The sequence below is a fragment of the Hevea brasiliensis genome, chromosome 17 (assembly GCF_030052815.1).
Source record: "Hevea brasiliensis isolate MT/VB/25A 57/8 chromosome 17, ASM3005281v1, whole genome shotgun sequence".
Lineage (NCBI taxonomy): Eukaryota > Viridiplantae > Streptophyta > Magnoliopsida > Malpighiales > Euphorbiaceae > Hevea > Hevea brasiliensis.
In genome coordinates, this window is record NC_079509.1 from 5,575,404 (window position 1) to 5,594,509 (window position 19,106).

Sequence of the window (19,106 nt, forward strand, 5' to 3'; positions counted from 1 at the left end):
GAGGATGCTGATTCAATAACTATTCACTGATTTTTCCTTGGGCACAATTGAACATCGTCGTCATGATCATTGGTGTTCCTACTACCTAGTATGCATGTGGCCACTTGGGTTATTGGGGCAGTTGCCAATGTGACCCCTGCCAAATTGGTATGCGTAATTTAACTTTTTTTTCCTGATTAAATTGGCCCACTATTTATGATATGGAACTTATTGGACTGAAATCTCTCATTTTTTGCATAATTTTGGGACCCTATATTGCTTTATCCCACTTGATATTATAATTGCATATCAAATTCCATAATTATCCCCGAAAAGATTTTGTTTTTGTCCTATAAATAGGGAGGCTTTCCCCACCATTTTCATAATCCATTAGCTTCTAAGTTCTTACGAAGACACAGAGACATGGCTACTTCTTTTGCTAAATTCCTTTTCATTCTTGTTGCCATTAGTTTCCACGTAAAAACTCTCTCAGCTGCTAGAGTTATCAGTACCCCAAAAACCAACATCGAATTTATAAGAACATCTTGTAGTACAACTACTTATCCAAAACTTTGCTATAGTTCGCTCTCCGTTGAAGCAAGCAAAATCCAAAACAGCCCCAAACTCCTAGCCAATGCAGCCCTTAACGTGACACTAGCATCTGCTAGATCAACTTCCATCATGATGCAAAAACTCTCTCAAAGCCATGGCATGAAGCCTATGGAAGTATCAGCCATGCAAGACTGCGTGGAGGAGTTGAGTGACACGGTAGATGAGCTGAGAAAATCCATTGATGAAATGGGTAAGACTAAAGGGTCCAATACTCAGCTCATGATTAACGACATACAAACATGGGTTAGTGCTGCCTTGACGGATGAGAGCACCTGCAGTGAAGGGTTCGCTGGGAATTCCATGAATGGGAATGTGAAGAGTGCAGTAAGGGGACTTATTCTGAATATTGCACACTTGACCAGCAATGCCTTGGCCTTGATCAACAATTATGCCTCTCTTCATGGTTAGATCATCTCTGGGATGATGAGGTTAATTAATTATTTATACAATTTCTTAAAGTGATGAGGCTAAAATATGCCCAAATTTGTATGTAACATATATATACTGTGATACTCGTGCGTCGCGACATGGATGGTCATATGTCTCCAAAAGAATGTTATGGTAGATTAATTGTGTATAAATATAATTCAAGTCGTATCATATATATTAGTGAAGAAAGTGTTTAGTAATAAAACTTTATATGAAAATTTTCCCTTTTCTATTGTTCAACCCGTGACTTTCATTGTCAGACAAAAAAAAAAAACCGTGAATTTTATTGCATTCTATTCAATTTTTGGATGATTCTAATCTTAATGAAGGGAGAGAGAGAGAGAGAGAGAGGACAACTTAGGAACAACTCCAAACAACAACATGCATGTGTTCACATGCATACAGAAAAGTTTAGGAAAAAATTTATGCAGATATTAGAAAACAAAAATGATGAAAGTGTACAAAAAACTGAGCTAGACTCGTTCTAGTGAGAGTTCAAGTAATAGTGTCAGTTGAAAGAGCTTGCCGTATGCAGTCTCCCATAATCCCTTCGCTATCAGCACGTATATACATCTCGTATTCGTAGGATAACAAAATGAGGAATTTTATCCACCTTACAAGTTCACCTTATAATCATCCGGTAGAAAAAAATAATGGTTGCTATTTAATTTGCTTCTGCTATGCTTCTGCTATGCTAAGCAATTTTAAATAAAGGCCATGTTTGATAATAATTTTTAAAGAAGCGTTTAGTGTTTTGATTAGAGTTAAAATACTATCTCTCTTTTGGTAGCATAGTATTTATATTAATATTTAAAGGTTGAGAGAGTGGTTCTTGAAAATTATCTCTCCTAGAGATTAAAGAAACATTTTAATTAGAGTTAACAAGATTATATCACTATTTTTACATTTAATAGCTAATCTATAAATAGCTAATTACTAATGAATAATATCTGATAGCTAAAAACTAACAGAACAGTCAACATCTATTAAAACAGTTAAAATTACTGAACATGACCAAAATAATAATTGGAAGAAAGAGGGAAACAATTGTGTCTTCTAATTGTGTCTTCATGAAAGCATTTAGTTTACTTCTCTTATCACTGATTTTGATTTTGGTTTTGGTTGCATAATTCAGTGCTTAATGACTTGACAAGTAAGCAATGCCTATGCAAAGATTAGAAGAAAACCAAGAGAGCACGTCTTCCCCCATATTGTTAAATGCAACGATAAAGTTCTAAACTAGAATCTTGAATTTTAACGTATAAACCTTGATCATGATTTTTTAGCGTCTTCCCTCATACTGCGTGGCTTCAGATTTTTTTCTCTCTCTCTCTCTCTCATGAGCATGATGCCACTTTGCGTCGGTGACCCTTGAGTATTAACCAGCGAGGTGCTTCGTCCAAACTTGTACCTATTACGAGATTTCAAGATGCTGATTGGACTAGCGCATCAATGAATTGATGTTAATGTCTCTCTCACCTTTCTTTGAGCAGAAAAATCTCTCCCATAATAACGGTAGTATCCTAGCTAATGGTGACCCCCAACTAAAAAATGAACGCAATAAATAACTATATCATAATTGCAGAAAAGGCTGTTCACTGTGTATGATCCTCTGGAGAGCTCCAGAGTCCAGATCCAAGAGCTTATGCATGGCCTCCATGTGCAATGGCATGGCCCAGGATTTGTCCAACTTCTCCAGAACCAACTTATCTTTCCAGAACAAACCTTCATTTGAGTAAATCCTAGTTACAATCACCGTCAAGTTTCCCCAACATCGTCAGGCTTAAGGATCAGATATTCTTCCTTGTTTTAACATATGCAAGCACAAGAAAAATAAGCCTCCTCCAACTTCATACCATTCCCGCTAAGCAGAAGGATGATATTCTTAGTAGGTGCCAATTGGAAATTGTATAACGACTAGCACAGTTAGTTACAAGTGTTATTCGTATTTGTTCATTTAGGTCCCCTTTTATTGTGGAAGAACTACATCTAGACAACTTCCGCCGCCGTTTTCATCCAAAGTAGAAACCAAAAAAAAGATAACAAGCTGCACTTTCCCCAGACAATAGGAATTTAAGAGGGAAAAGTGAAAAATCACCATTTTAGCCATTCAATGTTTTGTCCATTCTCAGGATGACACAACTAAAAATTCAAATTACTAATCACTTCATGATTATAAGATAATAGTCTCATCTAACTATCTGGGAAACCAAACTCCTAAATTGATAAATTTTCCAATGCACTAAACAATGTAAGGCAATTTGAAACAATAAAGTGAGTATAGGATATTGCCCTGTTACCCTTGACATAGCAAGTAATTTTGATGTTACAGGAAAATGTTAAGAAGCTTTCTTGGGAGGAGACATATTATGAATTAGTGAAATTACAGTGGCAGTAGTAAATATCTGCACAAGCAATCCTGTCAAAACGAAAACAAGATTATTGCAATAGAAATAAGACTAGAATGTCAAGTAAGCACATATACAACATGATGGTATTCTAACTTACCGAGCACAAGCAGAATAGTTTCAATAAGTTCAAACTTCTTTCTTTCCATGTCACTCAGGTACCAAAAAACCTGGGCAGAAAATTCATTGTGAGATTTTGATGGTAATTACCACTTCAATTCTAGGGTTAAACACACAGCTCCAATGTGTTCATTTTTATTTATTAACATAGAAACTGCTGCAAACCCAACCAACAAAATGCAATTTTTAAAAGGAGAAAGAACACAAAAAGAAGCACCAAATTCTTCTGTTTATGCCAAATTCCATCTACTTCAGTTATCAAGCTACATATAGTTCATCCAGACAAAAGCACATGCACTGTAGCATCTTTACATGGTACAATAGGACATTCTATATTTGGTAAAATTTAACAAGAATCATTAGCAGATTTGGAACCCACATATAACAGTTTTTCAAGATAGATTTTCCAATCCAATGAAACTTCTTGTCAAAAGGACTAAGCAATACTGAACCAATGTTTGCCCTCAAAAATAATGAACCGACTTACCTCTAATGTTGAATTGCTGCTAATGGCACAAAATACTGAGAGAAGTATTGCAATAGATGACATGATGATGTAAACTCTCAAGAAACCTACTCTACTGCGTCTTCGACCTTCAACATTTGAAAATTAACTAGCATTAAAAGATGCATAAAATTCAATTAATTCAAGAAACTCAGAAAAGAATTTGGCCAGCAACCTAATTCCCCGATGACAAGAGAAATCAACCCAATGACGGAAGATGAAATAGTGAGTGTGTTTGGACCATTCTCCTTTGATATTGATAAAACAATATATAGCAGTCCTATCAATAGAATGACAGCCTGCATTCAAATGAAAACACTATCAATAGAAAAATAAAAGTCCATTCGGTGAATCAAAATCAACTTCATCACGCAGGTCGATTGTTGACTCACAAAATCTTAGAGCTGAAATTATCATTATGATGAATTATAGATCAGAGTCTAATCCTAGCATTGGTTTTGGTAAATCTGCAATGAAACACCTTTGGATGCAATACAATTTACAACAGTTAGACTAGTCATGTTTATCTGAAAAAACAAATTTCAATAGGAACCAAGGAATTAAAACTGACAAAGGATGATCCTGGTAAACTTGAAAGCCCAACAAGTTCAAACCAAGTACAGCACCAGTTTGTCATATAGAACAAGTTATTTGATGTCCTTTTGATCATTTGTTCTCTTAAATCATCAAGTACAATAAAATCAGCGTGTATATGATAATAAAACCCAGTTACTGATAATATTCTGTACTGTGCAGAATGTAGCCAACTCATCCTCTGAATCACTGGCAATGGCTCTCAAGGATGTTTTTCATCATCTCTGAACAGAAGTAACACTCTAGCATCCACAATAGAAATCAATTTCTATTCCAGTTTCTAATGAAAAAACAAATTTAATCCCATGAACCAGATGACATTAACACATTGATTGTTATCAAGTCAAATTATTGTTTATACTTCTAAAATAATTTATCTAAACAATGTACCTGAGTTAAGATCAGCGCAGAGAGGCGAGACTTTCCTTTGGCTACCTTTGTATAACCTAAAATTTAAAAATACAACAGTTTCAATTAATCGAAAAAAGAAAATGAGCAGAAAGAAGAACTTAAAGCCATGGAAATCTAATTACAACTCCAAAAAACCCTAACCCCCTTTGATTCGAACAAATGAAAGAAGCAAGCTTACGGGAATCAACGACCATCCTATACGAGAAATCAAAGCCATCGGTTCCAGACGGCCTCCCTGATTTTCTCTGCTGCATCTTCCTTTTGTCCTCTTAAAAGCAACTCCAAGTCTACGGAGGGCACGAAGAAATCATGTAACAAATAAGCTATGGAAGTGAAGAGAAAGCAAGAACTTACAGAGAGCACAGGAGCAGGATCGAATCGTAAACCAAATCAGGATGAGATGGAGGAGCTGGCCAGGGATGGTGGAGACAGAGCAGCAGACCAGAGAGGAGAAATCGAACAAGGAAAAGGGTAGAAAACAGAAACGACGACGGTTCAGATAGAAATAAGGGGATGTTAAAAAAAAAGAAAGATACAAAATAAGAGGTAGTTTTGTCTAATGACAATTTTAACATTTTGACAATGAGAACTATTTTTTTAAGAAGACGGAGGAATGTGACTCAAATATTGAGTAACGTGTCTTTATAAATCAGGTTATATAAATTAAAATTTATTTATTTATAATAAATTTTATAAAATTAAAAATTTAAATTTATTAATAAATTATAATTTATATTAAATATAATATTGAGTGAAATTTATTTATATTAAACATATTATAAATCAATCTAATTTTGTGAATCAATCTCAAATCAGAATGATTCGAAATGATTAAATTTATCGAATCACAATCCTTGTTCATATTATTTTGCATCTTGAATAATCTTAAATCTTGAGTTTGAACCTATTATTTTGAGTTGATTTGATTTATTTATTTAATTATTATATGAAAATAATTTTAAATTAAATTCAATTAATTTATGAATTGTGGATTATTTTAAATTGAAATAATTTTTAAAAATTATTCATTTAAATTTTAATGAAAATTTAAATTAAATTGAGTTATAAAAGTTATTAAATTAATTTTTACTTAAATTTGTAATTTTATAAATTATTTAAATTTGAATTAATTTAAATTTTATAAATAGTGAAATAATTAATTATGAATCACTTTAGAATGATGGAGTTGAAATGGAGTAAGATAAACTTGCCTTTATTTTTATAAACAACGTACCATTGGTGAATATTTTATTATTAGGATCTAATTGACATCATCTCATTTCTATGTACATAGCACTGAAATGGTTTTTGTTTTGAAAAATTATAGAATAGCTCCAATATATATGTTTTAAAATTTTTGAAAGAAATTCAAAAATAAGATATTAGTCTATTTATATAGTATTTTCTATTGATAAAGTTTCCATAACAATAATGTGGTTACATGGAAAATTTCTATCAGGATTGAAGTGATTTGAAGTAGGCTAAGACTCCAACGAAGGGTGCATTCATGTATGTAGTAGGTTCTGATTCAGAAGCATTAACACGAACATCGACGTATTGGTCACTATTATCAGGTCCCCCAACGAGAGCCCCTACAAGCACGTTTGGATTGGGATCCTCGCTCTCGAAGTAGGGGGTTCCATCATGACATCCGATATGCCCAGGGTGATTATCAATGGAGGGTAAGGTAGAGCCCCGGTGGTGAATTTTCTGAGGAAATTTGTTGCCGTATCCCACCATGTACGACATTCCTAATGGATTCTTTCCTAGTATATAATCCACCTGCACCAATCATGTGTACTGCATAATTAATCTCTTTCATGTATATTGGAGTTCTCTGCAAGACTGAGTTTATGAATTCTAATCCCATTTGGAGTTTAACAATAAAAGTTATTGAACTATTCGTTCTGTATTGAGTGTAGTTGCATACCTGGCCCTTGGCAACACTAATAATCCTGGCAGGAGTGGCGACCACATTGCCACAAGAAACCACTCTGTGAGCTTGTTCTAAATAGCGAGCATAAATGATCAGAAGAAGGGACAGAGATGTTGCATGTTGCAAATTGCTTCCTCCAGGTTTAAATAGGAGTCCACCTGAGAAAATTAGGTAAAAATCAATTACGTACAAATCGATCAGCTTATTCTTCAGATTTAATTCTTCTACAAACTATATATATACCTGGAGAGTATGTAACAGAAATGGTTGGTGATTCTGGCAATATAGAACACACAAACCTATCTGCATTAAAAATGAAGGGATTTTCATTGGGAGTGTTCATCACCCACTACACCAACAAAACAATGATGATTTTCAGATTACGCAAAAACCAGTTCATGTATTAACAAGAAGATGAAGGCACGGCCAAATGTGGATGATTAATTATATTAATTACCTTGGAAACAAGTACGTTAATGCCAGCGTCTTTCGAATCCCATCCAAACTCCGCGAAGCTGTTGCCTACGACACTATTTAAGCGTTTTGCGAATGAGGATGCTGAGTTGCTAATGTTCCTTAGAATATAATCCCAATATTTGGGATCGTTAGTTGCCTTGTACAGCCATGCTGCTCCCCAGAACAATTCATCCTGTAATATGACATTTAATTAACTCTCACAGGTTACTGGTTGGAAATGAAAGAAATAAACTCCAACTTCCAAACGTATATATACCTCGTAACCATTGGAATCGCAGTAAAAAGGGCAAACTCCTTGTCCAACACTTAAATTGTAAGATCCTTGATAATTATTGGCAAAGTCGAAGACCTAATTCATCAACACAAACACAAAAGGAGTAAATCAATAACAAGAAGATGTGGATTATAATTATTAATTTATTATTTTTTTAAAGAAAGACAATTAAAAATATTATACCGAGGATGCTCTTTGAAGAAGGATTTCAGAATATTGAGTATCACTAGTCTTGAACACCAAGGAAGAGGCAGCAAGTGCGGCAGCAATCTCAGCAGAAACTTCAGATCCAGGGTGTGTTTGATTAACAACGTAAGTGGTTCTAAGAGTGTCCATATCTTCAGGTCTCTCCCAGCAATTATGGTCGCTGATGGGATCACCTATTTGGGCAACCACTGTGCCAGGGACGCTGGCGGACTTAAGGAAGTAGTCTGTACCCCAACGAATGGCCTCCACGGCATGTTCCAAATCTGTGCCCATAAGAGGACCAAATTCTAATACGCTCCAAGCAAGCATGGTTGTTGTGAATGCCATAGGAAAATTGAACTTGACATTGTCTCCAGCATCATAGTAACCTCCAACAAAATCCTCCTAATATTTAAGAATTTGGCATAAGCTACTTTGTTTAAAGGGTTTCTTTTCTCAAATCATATTCACACCTATAATATTATCCTCTCGAGTAAACAGTTGCGGGTTGCTGCTATTACTGATTCATGCACAATCCACAGATGTGTTGTTTTGTTCGCTGGTTGCTGTTTTTTTTCCCTTTTTAACAAACTGAAAAGATTGCACAATTGATAAATGATTATATAATTACTTATACAAAAATATATTTAATAGTATTAATAACGATATAATTTTTATTTTTAATAATAAAATTTATTGAGTCTAATTATATTATATTTTTTTTATATTTTTATAGCATTTTATTATTTATTTTTTACAGATTGATTGCATATAATCAATTAACATTTAGAACCGTTGGATAAGTTGGTTAATGATCAGAATATCCAAAATAACATGTTAGCTATCATATATCAGATCATCAATTAATTAGAATGTGTGACATAAATTTTAATTAAGAAAAAGGCAATAAATTATGATATCTCAAGTTTAAACCTCAGTAGAAGCAAATTGTACAGAAAAACAAAATGAAAAACTGCATGCATGCAAGAAGGACATTATTGCAAATGGATACAAAGACTTACGCCAATATCAGAGCCATCATGAAGAGCAGAATCCTTCCTCCAAGTCATTCTTTGGGCAGAGGGCAGCTTCCCAGACCTTTGCCCTTCAAAGAAAAGAATGCATTTGGTCAATGCATCTCCATAGTTTTGTGAGGCCACTTTCAGGAGACTCATCGCCGCCAATCCTAACAACACTAGTATAATCCTACTCTTGCTCACCATCTCTTGCATTCTCTCAAATCTCTACTTCTTCTACTAAGATGTTTATCTAATCTGGTGATCAAATGCAGCAGCACAAATTTGTCTATATATAGAGGGATATGATCAATGAAACTATGTGAAATTAAGTTAGCCTCAACATATATAGCAAGTATATCAGGGGAAGGGAGTACTTCAAGATACGCAATTAAAAGAGATGGCAATAACAGAAAAGAAACAGAAAACTTTGTGCAGTCGAATTATGTTGGTTTTTTTTTCTTTTTTTATTTTGTTTCAATTGAAATTTAAATTCAAGACCTAATAATCTTGGAGACGATTTCACTTTGGTGAATTATGTTTTTTTCTAAATCTATTAACTTTGCTGAGATATTCAGATAGAGAAGTTAAAAAAGAAATGGGCAATAAAAAAATGATTGTATTTTCTATAAATAAAGAAAAATTGAATATTTGTATCTTAGAAAACACTATTTTTTAATACTCTTTGATCTATTTAACAATTAGCCTAAATTTAATATCCAACCTTTTTCTTACAAGTATCATGTCACATTTCCATAAGAAGATTAATGAGATCAAAAACACATATCTATATAAGTGTGCAAAATAATTATCTAATCTGGTGAGGCATCGCGCACGCACATGGGAGGACTTCGCGCGCATTTTCCGGCCACTTGGGACGTTGGCCGGCACTGAGGTGGCACGCCGGCGAGGTGGGGAGGGTTGGGTGGTGGCAGCGCAGCATGGGGATGAGGGAGGAGAGAGAAAACGGGAAAGAGAGGAAGAGGGGTCGGGGACGCGCACTGAGGAAGAAGAAAAGGAGCTGGCCAGTTCGATTCCACCGATTCGATCCGGTCCGATTCAAGATACAAAATTTTAAATTTTTACTCTGCCTTGGGACCGAAAACGAGGCCCAAAAATTTCGAAAAAATTCTAAAAAACTTAGAAAAATTCATAGAGTCCAAATATATTTTTAGTTTTACCACGTTGTCTTTAAATTAATTTTTAAAAATCATCAAAGTTTCAAAATTTCGAAAAATTAAATCCAATTTCTAAAATCTAAAAAATTTCAAATAATTTCTTAAAATTTAAATAAAATAAAATATTAATATTTACCTACAAAATAATAAATTTAAAAATTTGGAGTGTTACATTATTATCCAGTTGCTTAGTTAGGCAAACAACAAAACTTTTTTCTTACACTCGATGCATAAATAAATAAATATATTATGATAGGAGTTCAAAACTTTTTTAATTATATTAAAATTTAGAAATATTAATTAAATAAGAAGTATATTTTTTTTATCTATATTAATGCATAAATTAAATAATTAGACTTAAAATAAAAACATTAAAAGTTACATTGAATTTTATTTTTTAATAATAATAATAATAATAATAATAATAATCTAAAATCTAAATATTTATAACCTATGATCAATTTATAATATATATATATATATATATATATATATGAGTGAACTTATGAACATATTAAAATATCCTTAATTTTTTATTATTTTTAATATTATTAAATTTAATAAAAAATAATAATAAATATTGTAAAAAATTACAATAAAAAAAACTAGTAGCATCATATGAAAAAAAAATTAGAATCTGACTATTATAATTCTAATAAACCCCAATACTATTTTGCAATAAATTATACATTTATTTTCATATAATAAATTATTTATTGAGATTATATTAATATATAAACTTATTATGATTAGGATTACATACTCATTGATCGCTTGTAAATAAATTTATTATTATGAATACCACAATTAAATATCATAAAGAAATAAAATATATTAAAAATAAATTAAATTTAACTTTTCATAACACTTTAAACTAAAATAACATAATACATATAAAATTATGAATGTCGATTAAAAGTAAACATTTTAACTTTTTAAGACTATGAATTAAAAAAAAACAAAATAAATATAAATTAACTAAAATAATATATATATTATAATTATGATTTCATAAAAAATGCTATTGTAGAATTAGCATTATATATTACTTAATTAGATGGATATTTATATTATTATATTTATTAGTTTTTCAAACTTTATTTTCTTTAGTATTAAAAATAGGGTGTGCACATGCAGTTTATAAAAATTAATATTTTGAAAATTAAATTATTTGTTCATAAAAATTATAATTAATATAATTTTATAAAAATTGAACCACATTGATCTGAACTTATTTTATTATATTAATACAATTATAATTTTTTTTTATCAATAATTAGACTAAAATTATATCAAATTATGTCAAATAAAAAAAGTCAAAATTTGATTCCATTTATTTATTTTTATTTTTTTAGATACTTTATATAATTTAATATAATTATATGTTTATATGTAATTGAATATATATCATATGATATTTTATTAATTTGATATATGTGCAACACACTTGATTCAAAAACCAACGATATATACAGCCAGAGAAGGAAAAGCTTTTGGTCCAAAAACGAAATAAAAGCTGTTGCAAAATCAATATCTTGTTGCTAAAGGTTTATGAACCCAAAAACAATGCTTCTCCTCTTTTATAACTTGTACGCATACGTTGCTTTTATCCAAAAATTTCAAAAGTTCCAACGGAAAACGAAAGTCCTTTTAATTGATAACTGATATATACGGATTGCTTATAAAATGAAAATTTATCTAATTTTTACAAGTGTATGTTTATGGATAATCTAAAGAATTAAAAGGAAAAACTTAATCTTTTGAATTGTTAGCTCAACTCATCGGCACGTCCTATTTCGATTGAATTTTGCAAGTTGCAAGACAAGCCCTTACAATAATCCGCAGTTCTTCAAGCAGGACCGGTAGCTCAAATTCCTCCGCCCGGCCCCAAGGAAATATGAGATCTCTTACAAGACGGTCAGCTGACGCCCGCAATTTTTAATTCAAAGAGCTAGCTGCAAAATTAATATCAAATAATTAACGTTAATGAAAAAAGGCCTCACAGGCCCATTGCAATTCCACCCCATGGCTAACCACAACACAACTAACAAGCTTGAAGGGAAACCAAACCCAGACCCAACCCATAAACAAGAGTCCGAAGCTCAGAACTAAGAAAATCTAAACTAGGATGGTTGGTCACAATGGGGAAATTGTGAATTTGCTCGTAACACTTTGTATTATGGAGAACATAAGAAACAGAGGGTTAAGTGTAAAGGGTTTCACTGTTGCCAACCTTATCGCAGATCAGCCATGGTTGCCGAGCACCGGAGTCCCATTCATTTCTGGGCTTTAATTAATATTCCCTATTTTACAACGCCTTGCTTTTTTTTTCAATATATTTATTTGTTTAGTTCATTGTATTTCTTTGTTCATCTTATCACAGGTTAAATTAGAATTGAATAAGACTTTTGAAATTTGAAATAATCGACCTATTTTTCTATTTTATTATTAAAAAAAATGAAAAATGATTACCTTCTTTCTCAAAATATTGCGCACGACCAACATTGCCCAAATTATTGCTAAACAATCAGGTAACAAATTATGATTGAGGCTGCAATCATAATACTAATTAATATTTTGTCACCTAAACTAATTAAATTTAAAGAAATAATATATACCTAGAGGAGACAAAATTGTATTTTTTTGTTTATTAATTATTAAATTTAAATATACATTAACCTGATTTATTTTAATACATTAACGTGTAAAAAAAATATATTTTAGGCTGTATCTTGATTATTCCAAAGAGTAATTATACAATATATCTGTTACCCCAGCTAAAAAAATTAGTTAGGATGACAAACTAATAACTAATTGACAAGTGTTTAGTTTTTTTTCTCTTTCTATACACAAATTATTTTCTCTTTCTAAAATTACCTATAAATGCTCAGGGCTCCATTCATTATGTCACTTTCTTCATCCAAATGTTAGCATTTTATTGGCTTGTTATTCTACCTAGGAATCCTAGGTGGAATAACAGACGTAGCATATAATTTTCCCTATTGAGGCCTGAATCCAAGAATGTCGAGCCAAATGGAACCCTGCCCATGAGCAGGTTTCACATTTCATGATATGATAAATTCTACACTACACTTGGAGTATATGCTTCTTCATTTACATAAATGTGTGACTCATTTCCTATGACTTGTGAAAAGATAAGAAGCACTAAAATTTAGTACTCTAGCTACACCCATGATAGTTTCCCTCATAATATTATTAACCCTCAAAACCATCAAACCATTGCTTCTCCTATCAGCTTTCGATATCTCAGCATGTGGGTTTTGAGGGATGTCAAAACAACTTATACATTCGGATTTTTTTTGTCTAAACTTGATCTACATGAATCTACGATACAAAAAATAGATGTGACTAACCTATTAAATATATGAGTCCCATATATTTATATCTTAGGTTTATATAGACCGAGTCTAGACAATAATTTTCTCATTCATCCAGTCCCAAAAAACATTCTAAAGATACACTATATTTAGATTTTATATTCTAAAATGTAGATATCGATAGTAATTTTTATATGAATTAATTAAATGTATACAATTAATATATTAAATTATATATAAATACTTAATCTAATAATTATTAAACTTATTTTCATATAAAGATACAGCTTATAATATTTATTTCATTTCTCATTCATATAACAGTGGTAATTATTAGCATTATTATTTTGAATGTGACATACAACCATAACGCAATATACAAAAAAGTAAATCTCCTTCATAATGTTATTATTATTTTTTAATTTTTTTTAGGGAATGTTTATTATTTGATTTTAGTAAAGTATTCACTTAAAAAAAAAAAAACAAACAACAATGTTAAGCACTTAAAATCACAATTATTTGCATCATCTGTCATGCAAGTCATCGCAATGATATGGTTATAAAATGGTCTCATAAACATCTTTGAACTCCAAAGTTTTTTATTGATTTTCTGTAACACCCTTAATTTTTAAATAATTATTTTATATATAAATATAAATATTTTAGTCTAACTCCTGGCATTATGGGCTTTGCGTAGGTACTTTCGTTTCATGGCAATTTGATTATCGTTCGGATCTGCGATTTCGGGCCGAGTAGATAAGCTGCCGGAATCACTTCGAAACCGAGTCAAAGTTATAGATTACCTCATCATTTTCAGACGCCCCGGACTCGTTCCAAGCTTCAGAATTGACATAGGTAAACCCAAACTCCGAGTTTCTTCAATTTTATAGTGCTAGGTTTAGAATAAAATTCTATAAAATATTTATGAGTAGCTAAAAAATTATAATTCTTTTTGCATTAGTTCTATAATATTGTTAAAGACCGCGGGATAAAATTTTAAAATTTTTAGAGCTAACTAGAATAACTTTTGCAAAATATCTTATTTAAACTCTATAATTAAATTGTTAGATTATGTGAGATTTGTCTGAGTTGGAGGGCCCAGGAGGGGCCATATATTGTTGTTGAGATGATGTGTGGCTTTAGAAGTGTGATTTGAACTACTTTATAGGTTGGATAGGTCCTAGGTATAGAGAAAACTTTGCCGAATTTTCGGCACAACTTAGGGTATCTTTGGTTCTTTTTAAGCTTGTATTGAGTCAATTCTATTAAATAATTGTAATGTAATTGTCAGGTGAGTCAGGACAGCCTTCCTCCTCTATCCAGCCACCACAGTGACCTCGGTTTATGTCTGTGAGTAAAATATTGATTTTAATTATAATTTCAATATTATCATATGTTCAGGCATGCCCATGCATCACTTGTAAATACATATTTATGTAGTTAAATATTATACACGTTTTATATTGCATCTTTATTTGATAAAATGTTATGGATGTTGTTTTATGGTAATTTGGAGCAGTATGCGTGTGATATCGGATGTGGACAGGACGGGTAGATGCGGTTGGAGCTTGACTTACTGGGACCCGATCCTTTTATGGATAAATCGGGGTAGGCACGGCTTGAGATTATCTCACTGGCACTCGCATTTGGACTATTAAGAGAAAGCCCAGCTTAAGATATACTCGCTGATAGAAGTTGGATTAAGAGAGCTGTATAGGGGATCAACTCCCATATATATACTATTTGAATATTATGTGGATGTGTGAGTGCTCCAAATTATCTTTTTGTTGTTTACGATGTGATTTGTATGAAAATTATGAAAGTGTTACATTCCACTATTTAGGATGCATTAATTTTAGATAGCTATAGAAATTGCACTTAAAATCGGTATTTTACTCTCTGAGTCGAACGCTCACTCCTGTTCACCTATTTTTCCAGGATATAGGAGGTCCTTTATTGAGTTTAACCTGCTCTCTTCTTCGCAGGTTTACTATCGGCATTTAATTATATTTTGTTCCTTTACTCTGTTCTAGAACTCCGCATATATTATTATTATTAGTGATGTATTCATTTGGATATATTATGTATGTATTAACTAGAATTGTAAGTATGATATATGAGTATGCATGGATGATTTTGGATTGAATGAAGAAGCTGAGCTCTCATTTGAAATAGTATTATTATGAGTATGTGGAGGGTGAGTTGAGCTCCCCAAATTGTTATATATATATATATATATATATATATATATATATATATAATGTGCTTACAGTTCGGATGAGTCAAAAATTCTCCGTTGGATGGTCCATGTTATGGCTGAATTCTGTCTGGTTAATTTCTTAAAATTGGGCTCAATATGGGACTTAGGATTGGGTTAAAGAATAGTTAGACTTACTACGGGTTTTAGGGGTTTTAGACTAATCCAAGTCCTAGTGTCGATCTGGTACATAGGTTGGGTCATGATATTTTCTATAAAAAAGTTAATTAATTCAACTTGCTTATAGACATTTAAACTTCTTTGCATAAACAAAGAAGATCTTTATATATATATATATATATATATAATTTTTAAAATCAATCAAATATGATATAAGTATATATGCTAGAAATTAATTTACACTCTCCTCTCACGTTTACTCGTACGTAGAATTCACATATCCACCAAAATAAATGAGAAGAAAGCATGCATTAAAGTGCACTCAATTCATTTCTGATTTTTCAACTTGGAATTCTAGAGGTAAATTTGATGGAAAAAGTAAGCAAAAGCAAATAACATAATATGTAATGCCCACACACAGTGGTAGAGCCTTAAAGAGTTTGTTTGAGATAGTGGTTTTAATTTATTTTTAGAAAAATATCATTTTATATGTTGTTAAAATCAAATAATTTAAAAAAATTATTTAATTATTTAAAATTTTTTATAACTAAAACACATCAAATTTAATAATGATCTCTAATTAATATATTTAAATTAATTAATATTTTTTTAACAACATTTCAGATAATAATAATAATAATAATAATAATAATAATAATAATAATAATAATAAACAAACCCCAAAAAATCCATAAGAGTCCTTCAACATCTTAATTGTATCATCCAAATGGTCAGCATAGACTTGCAAATAAGCTTGCATTATCAATTTTAGGTAAGATATAGCCACATTCACAACAAAATCGTACATGGTATTCTTTGAATTTCGACCATGGTGTTGAGAGTGTTTCTGACCGTTAATGTGAAAAAATATATCATAATTAATTACATAGTAAAACTTAAAATTTGAATATGTTTAATGTAATATAGAAAGTAAAATAATTGTAAAGTAAATAGCTAATAGTTTATGATACTCAAGTCAATAGCCGCTAAAACACGATAAAAGAGTGAAACAAAATAATAATAATAATAATTTTAATGCTATTAAGTTAAAATTTTTTTATTGGTGTTATTAATAGTTCATTATTAGTAGAACAGTCGTAGAAGAATAGAAAATAAGGGCCCCATGACTAAAGGGTAAATTAGTCATTTAATGAATTTTATAGGTTTAACGACCAATATCCTTTGTCTATGTAGACGAATAAGCGATGGGACGAGGCAAATTGTAAAATACATTCTATGAATTATTTTTATTAAGTATTTATTAAAAAATTAATTAAGTCATAAATTAAAAAGAAATAAAACTCATATTTTAAAAGTTAATGTGTGTAGAGAGATAGAGAGAGGTGCGCTCGATAATTTTTCTTCCATGATAGGAAAGAAATCTCATGGTGGGGCCAAGAATCATTACAAAAGCCACATTCCCTATTGGTTGCGGGTAAGTTCCGCCATCGAAACGGTTCCACGTCAGAACGGAGTAACAATCTCCACCCGAAACGTGCGGACGGAAATAATGATTTCTTACAGCCGTAATGATAAAACGGGGGACCCTCATGATTGAATCATAGCACCACAGCATTAAATAGAACAATTTGGACCTTTTTGCTTATTGTGTCTAATTTAGTTGCACGCCTGATTAGTGAGAAATTATAATCCCTCAAAAAAATTAAAAAAAAAATGCTAAACATTAATTTGGTTTGATGAAAATTATGGGTAAAAAAAAGGTTAATCAGCAAAATATTACCATTTAAAAATTAATTTAACTAAACAAAAATTAATTTAAATTAATTAATCACATATATTTAGATTAATATTACGTTGAGTAATTTAATAAATAATGAGAAAAAAAGAGTTAATTGATCTTTTTATAATTACAAGATTCATCAGAGAATTTTAAAATAAATCATAGAATTTAGAAAATTGGAAGGCCAAGTGGCCAAATGGATTGGATGAGATGCAGTGCTGAGGAATTTTCACGTGTCGTGACTTGTGGGCTCGAGTCGCACAGCCACGAGCATATAAAAATTAAATTGGGGCATTAGTGGGGACAGGGTGCGGAACCCACCAACGAAACAGTAAGACCGAGAAGCACAGCTCAGCGAAGATTGCAACCCGCGGCCGCAACTGCAAATTGCCAAATTGCCAAGAAGCCGCCACGTTAGACGGTGAGAGATACAGGTAATTTTTATATTTAATATCACTAACAAATTAATTCCTATTATTAGCTACTTTTTAATTTAAAACAATCTAATCTATACATTTTTATTTTATTAGAAAGATAATTTTTACATCTAAATTTTATATTTAATAATTTATATTATTATTTAAATATATAATAAATAATTATTTAAATATAAAATAATTATTTTATTGATAAAATAAAATAAAATAAAATAAAATTTTAAAGATTAAATTATTTTAAATTAAAAAACAGTTAACATAATTAATAGTTAATTTAGATTATAGAAATTAATTTATTAATTAATAAAATTATTATTAAAAAATGTACAATATTAATTTGGTTATAACTCAAAGATTTTGTTATAAATCATTCTTAAAACAACGGGGGATGGGGGGACAAACCATGAGCAGTTGGAGTAAGCTGAAAGACATATTTAGAGGTGTTTGGTTTACTTGTTGAGTGTAATTGATAGCTGATGGACATCCAAACAGATGAATTAGACTCTTTGATAAGTTTAAAAAAATAAAGCTGATAACTAATGAGTAACTAATATGGCACCCATCAGCTACAATTTATATTAGCTCTATTTTTAGAGCCGTTTCTCATCAGCTGATAGCTCATTTGATTTTATTTTTTATTTTGATTATATTATTTTTTTTATTTAACTCAAAAATTAATATTATTAATACTTTTATATTTTTCATTTATAATTTTAAATTTTAATTAACACATTTTACCTTTGTTAAAATATTTTTTTATTAATAACATAAAATATAAAATATTTATTTATACCTAAAAACTTAAAATTAATTATAAGTTTTTCCTTTATTAACAACAATAATTACTTTGTTATTTTATCTATATTTTTAAAATTATTTAATTATTTTTTTTAAATTTAATTATTTCCTTATTTCAATAATAAAATAAATAATATAAATATAATAGATTAATAATTATATTTTATTTTAATAATATAATAAATGATATAATATATTAATTTGATAATTGTATATTTAATTTAATAATAAAATAATATAATATAATATAATAAATTTATAATTTTATATTTATTTCAATAATAAAATAA

At 30.5% G+C, this 19,106-nt stretch overlaps 3 protein-coding genes across 4 annotated transcripts; 1 reads left to right on the plus strand and 2 right to left on the minus strand.

The window, feature by feature from the left end:
• The first annotated feature begins 345 nt into the window (after positions 1–345).
• LOC110658340 (21 kDa protein) lies at positions 346–1,260 on the plus strand. Its single transcript, XM_021815919.2, has one exon. It carries the CDS (start codon positions 403–405, stop codon positions 997–999), a length of 597 nt encoding a protein of 198 aa, XP_021671611.2. The 5' UTR covers positions 346–402; the 3' UTR covers positions 1,000–1,260.
• A 1,894-nt stretch (positions 1,261–3,154) lies between these two features.
• Positions 3,155–5,583, minus strand: LOC110658339 (uncharacterized). Of its 2 annotated transcripts, none has more exons than XM_021815916.2 (7): positions 5,445–5,583; positions 5,237–5,345; positions 5,038–5,093; positions 4,229–4,352; positions 4,036–4,142; positions 3,529–3,598; positions 3,155–3,439 (listed from the first exon to the last, which is right to left on the minus strand). In XM_021815916.2, the coding sequence occupies exons 2-7, from the start codon at positions 5,310–5,312 to the stop codon at positions 3,360–3,362; spliced, it is 513 nt and encodes a 170-aa protein (XP_021671608.2). In that variant the 5' UTR covers positions 5,313–5,345; positions 5,445–5,583; the 3' UTR covers positions 3,155–3,359. The 2 variants fall into 2 exon arrangements, with proteins under 2 accessions (XP_021671608.2, XP_021671607.2); XM_021815915.2 differs by having other exon boundaries at positions 5,413–5,554.
• Positions 5,584–6,468: 885 nt separating this feature from the next.
• On the minus strand, positions 6,469–9,195 carry LOC110658350 (endoglucanase 8-like). Its single transcript, XM_021815925.2, has 7 exons — positions 8,954–9,195; positions 7,929–8,336; positions 7,728–7,820; positions 7,452–7,643; positions 7,238–7,343; positions 6,989–7,152; positions 6,469–6,840 (listed from the first exon to the last, which is right to left on the minus strand). The coding sequence occupies exons 1-7, from the start codon at positions 9,161–9,163 to the stop codon at positions 6,514–6,516; spliced, it is 1,500 nt and encodes a 499-aa protein (XP_021671617.2). The 5' UTR covers positions 9,164–9,195; the 3' UTR covers positions 6,469–6,513.
• Between the last annotated feature and the right edge of the window lie 9,911 nt (positions 9,196–19,106).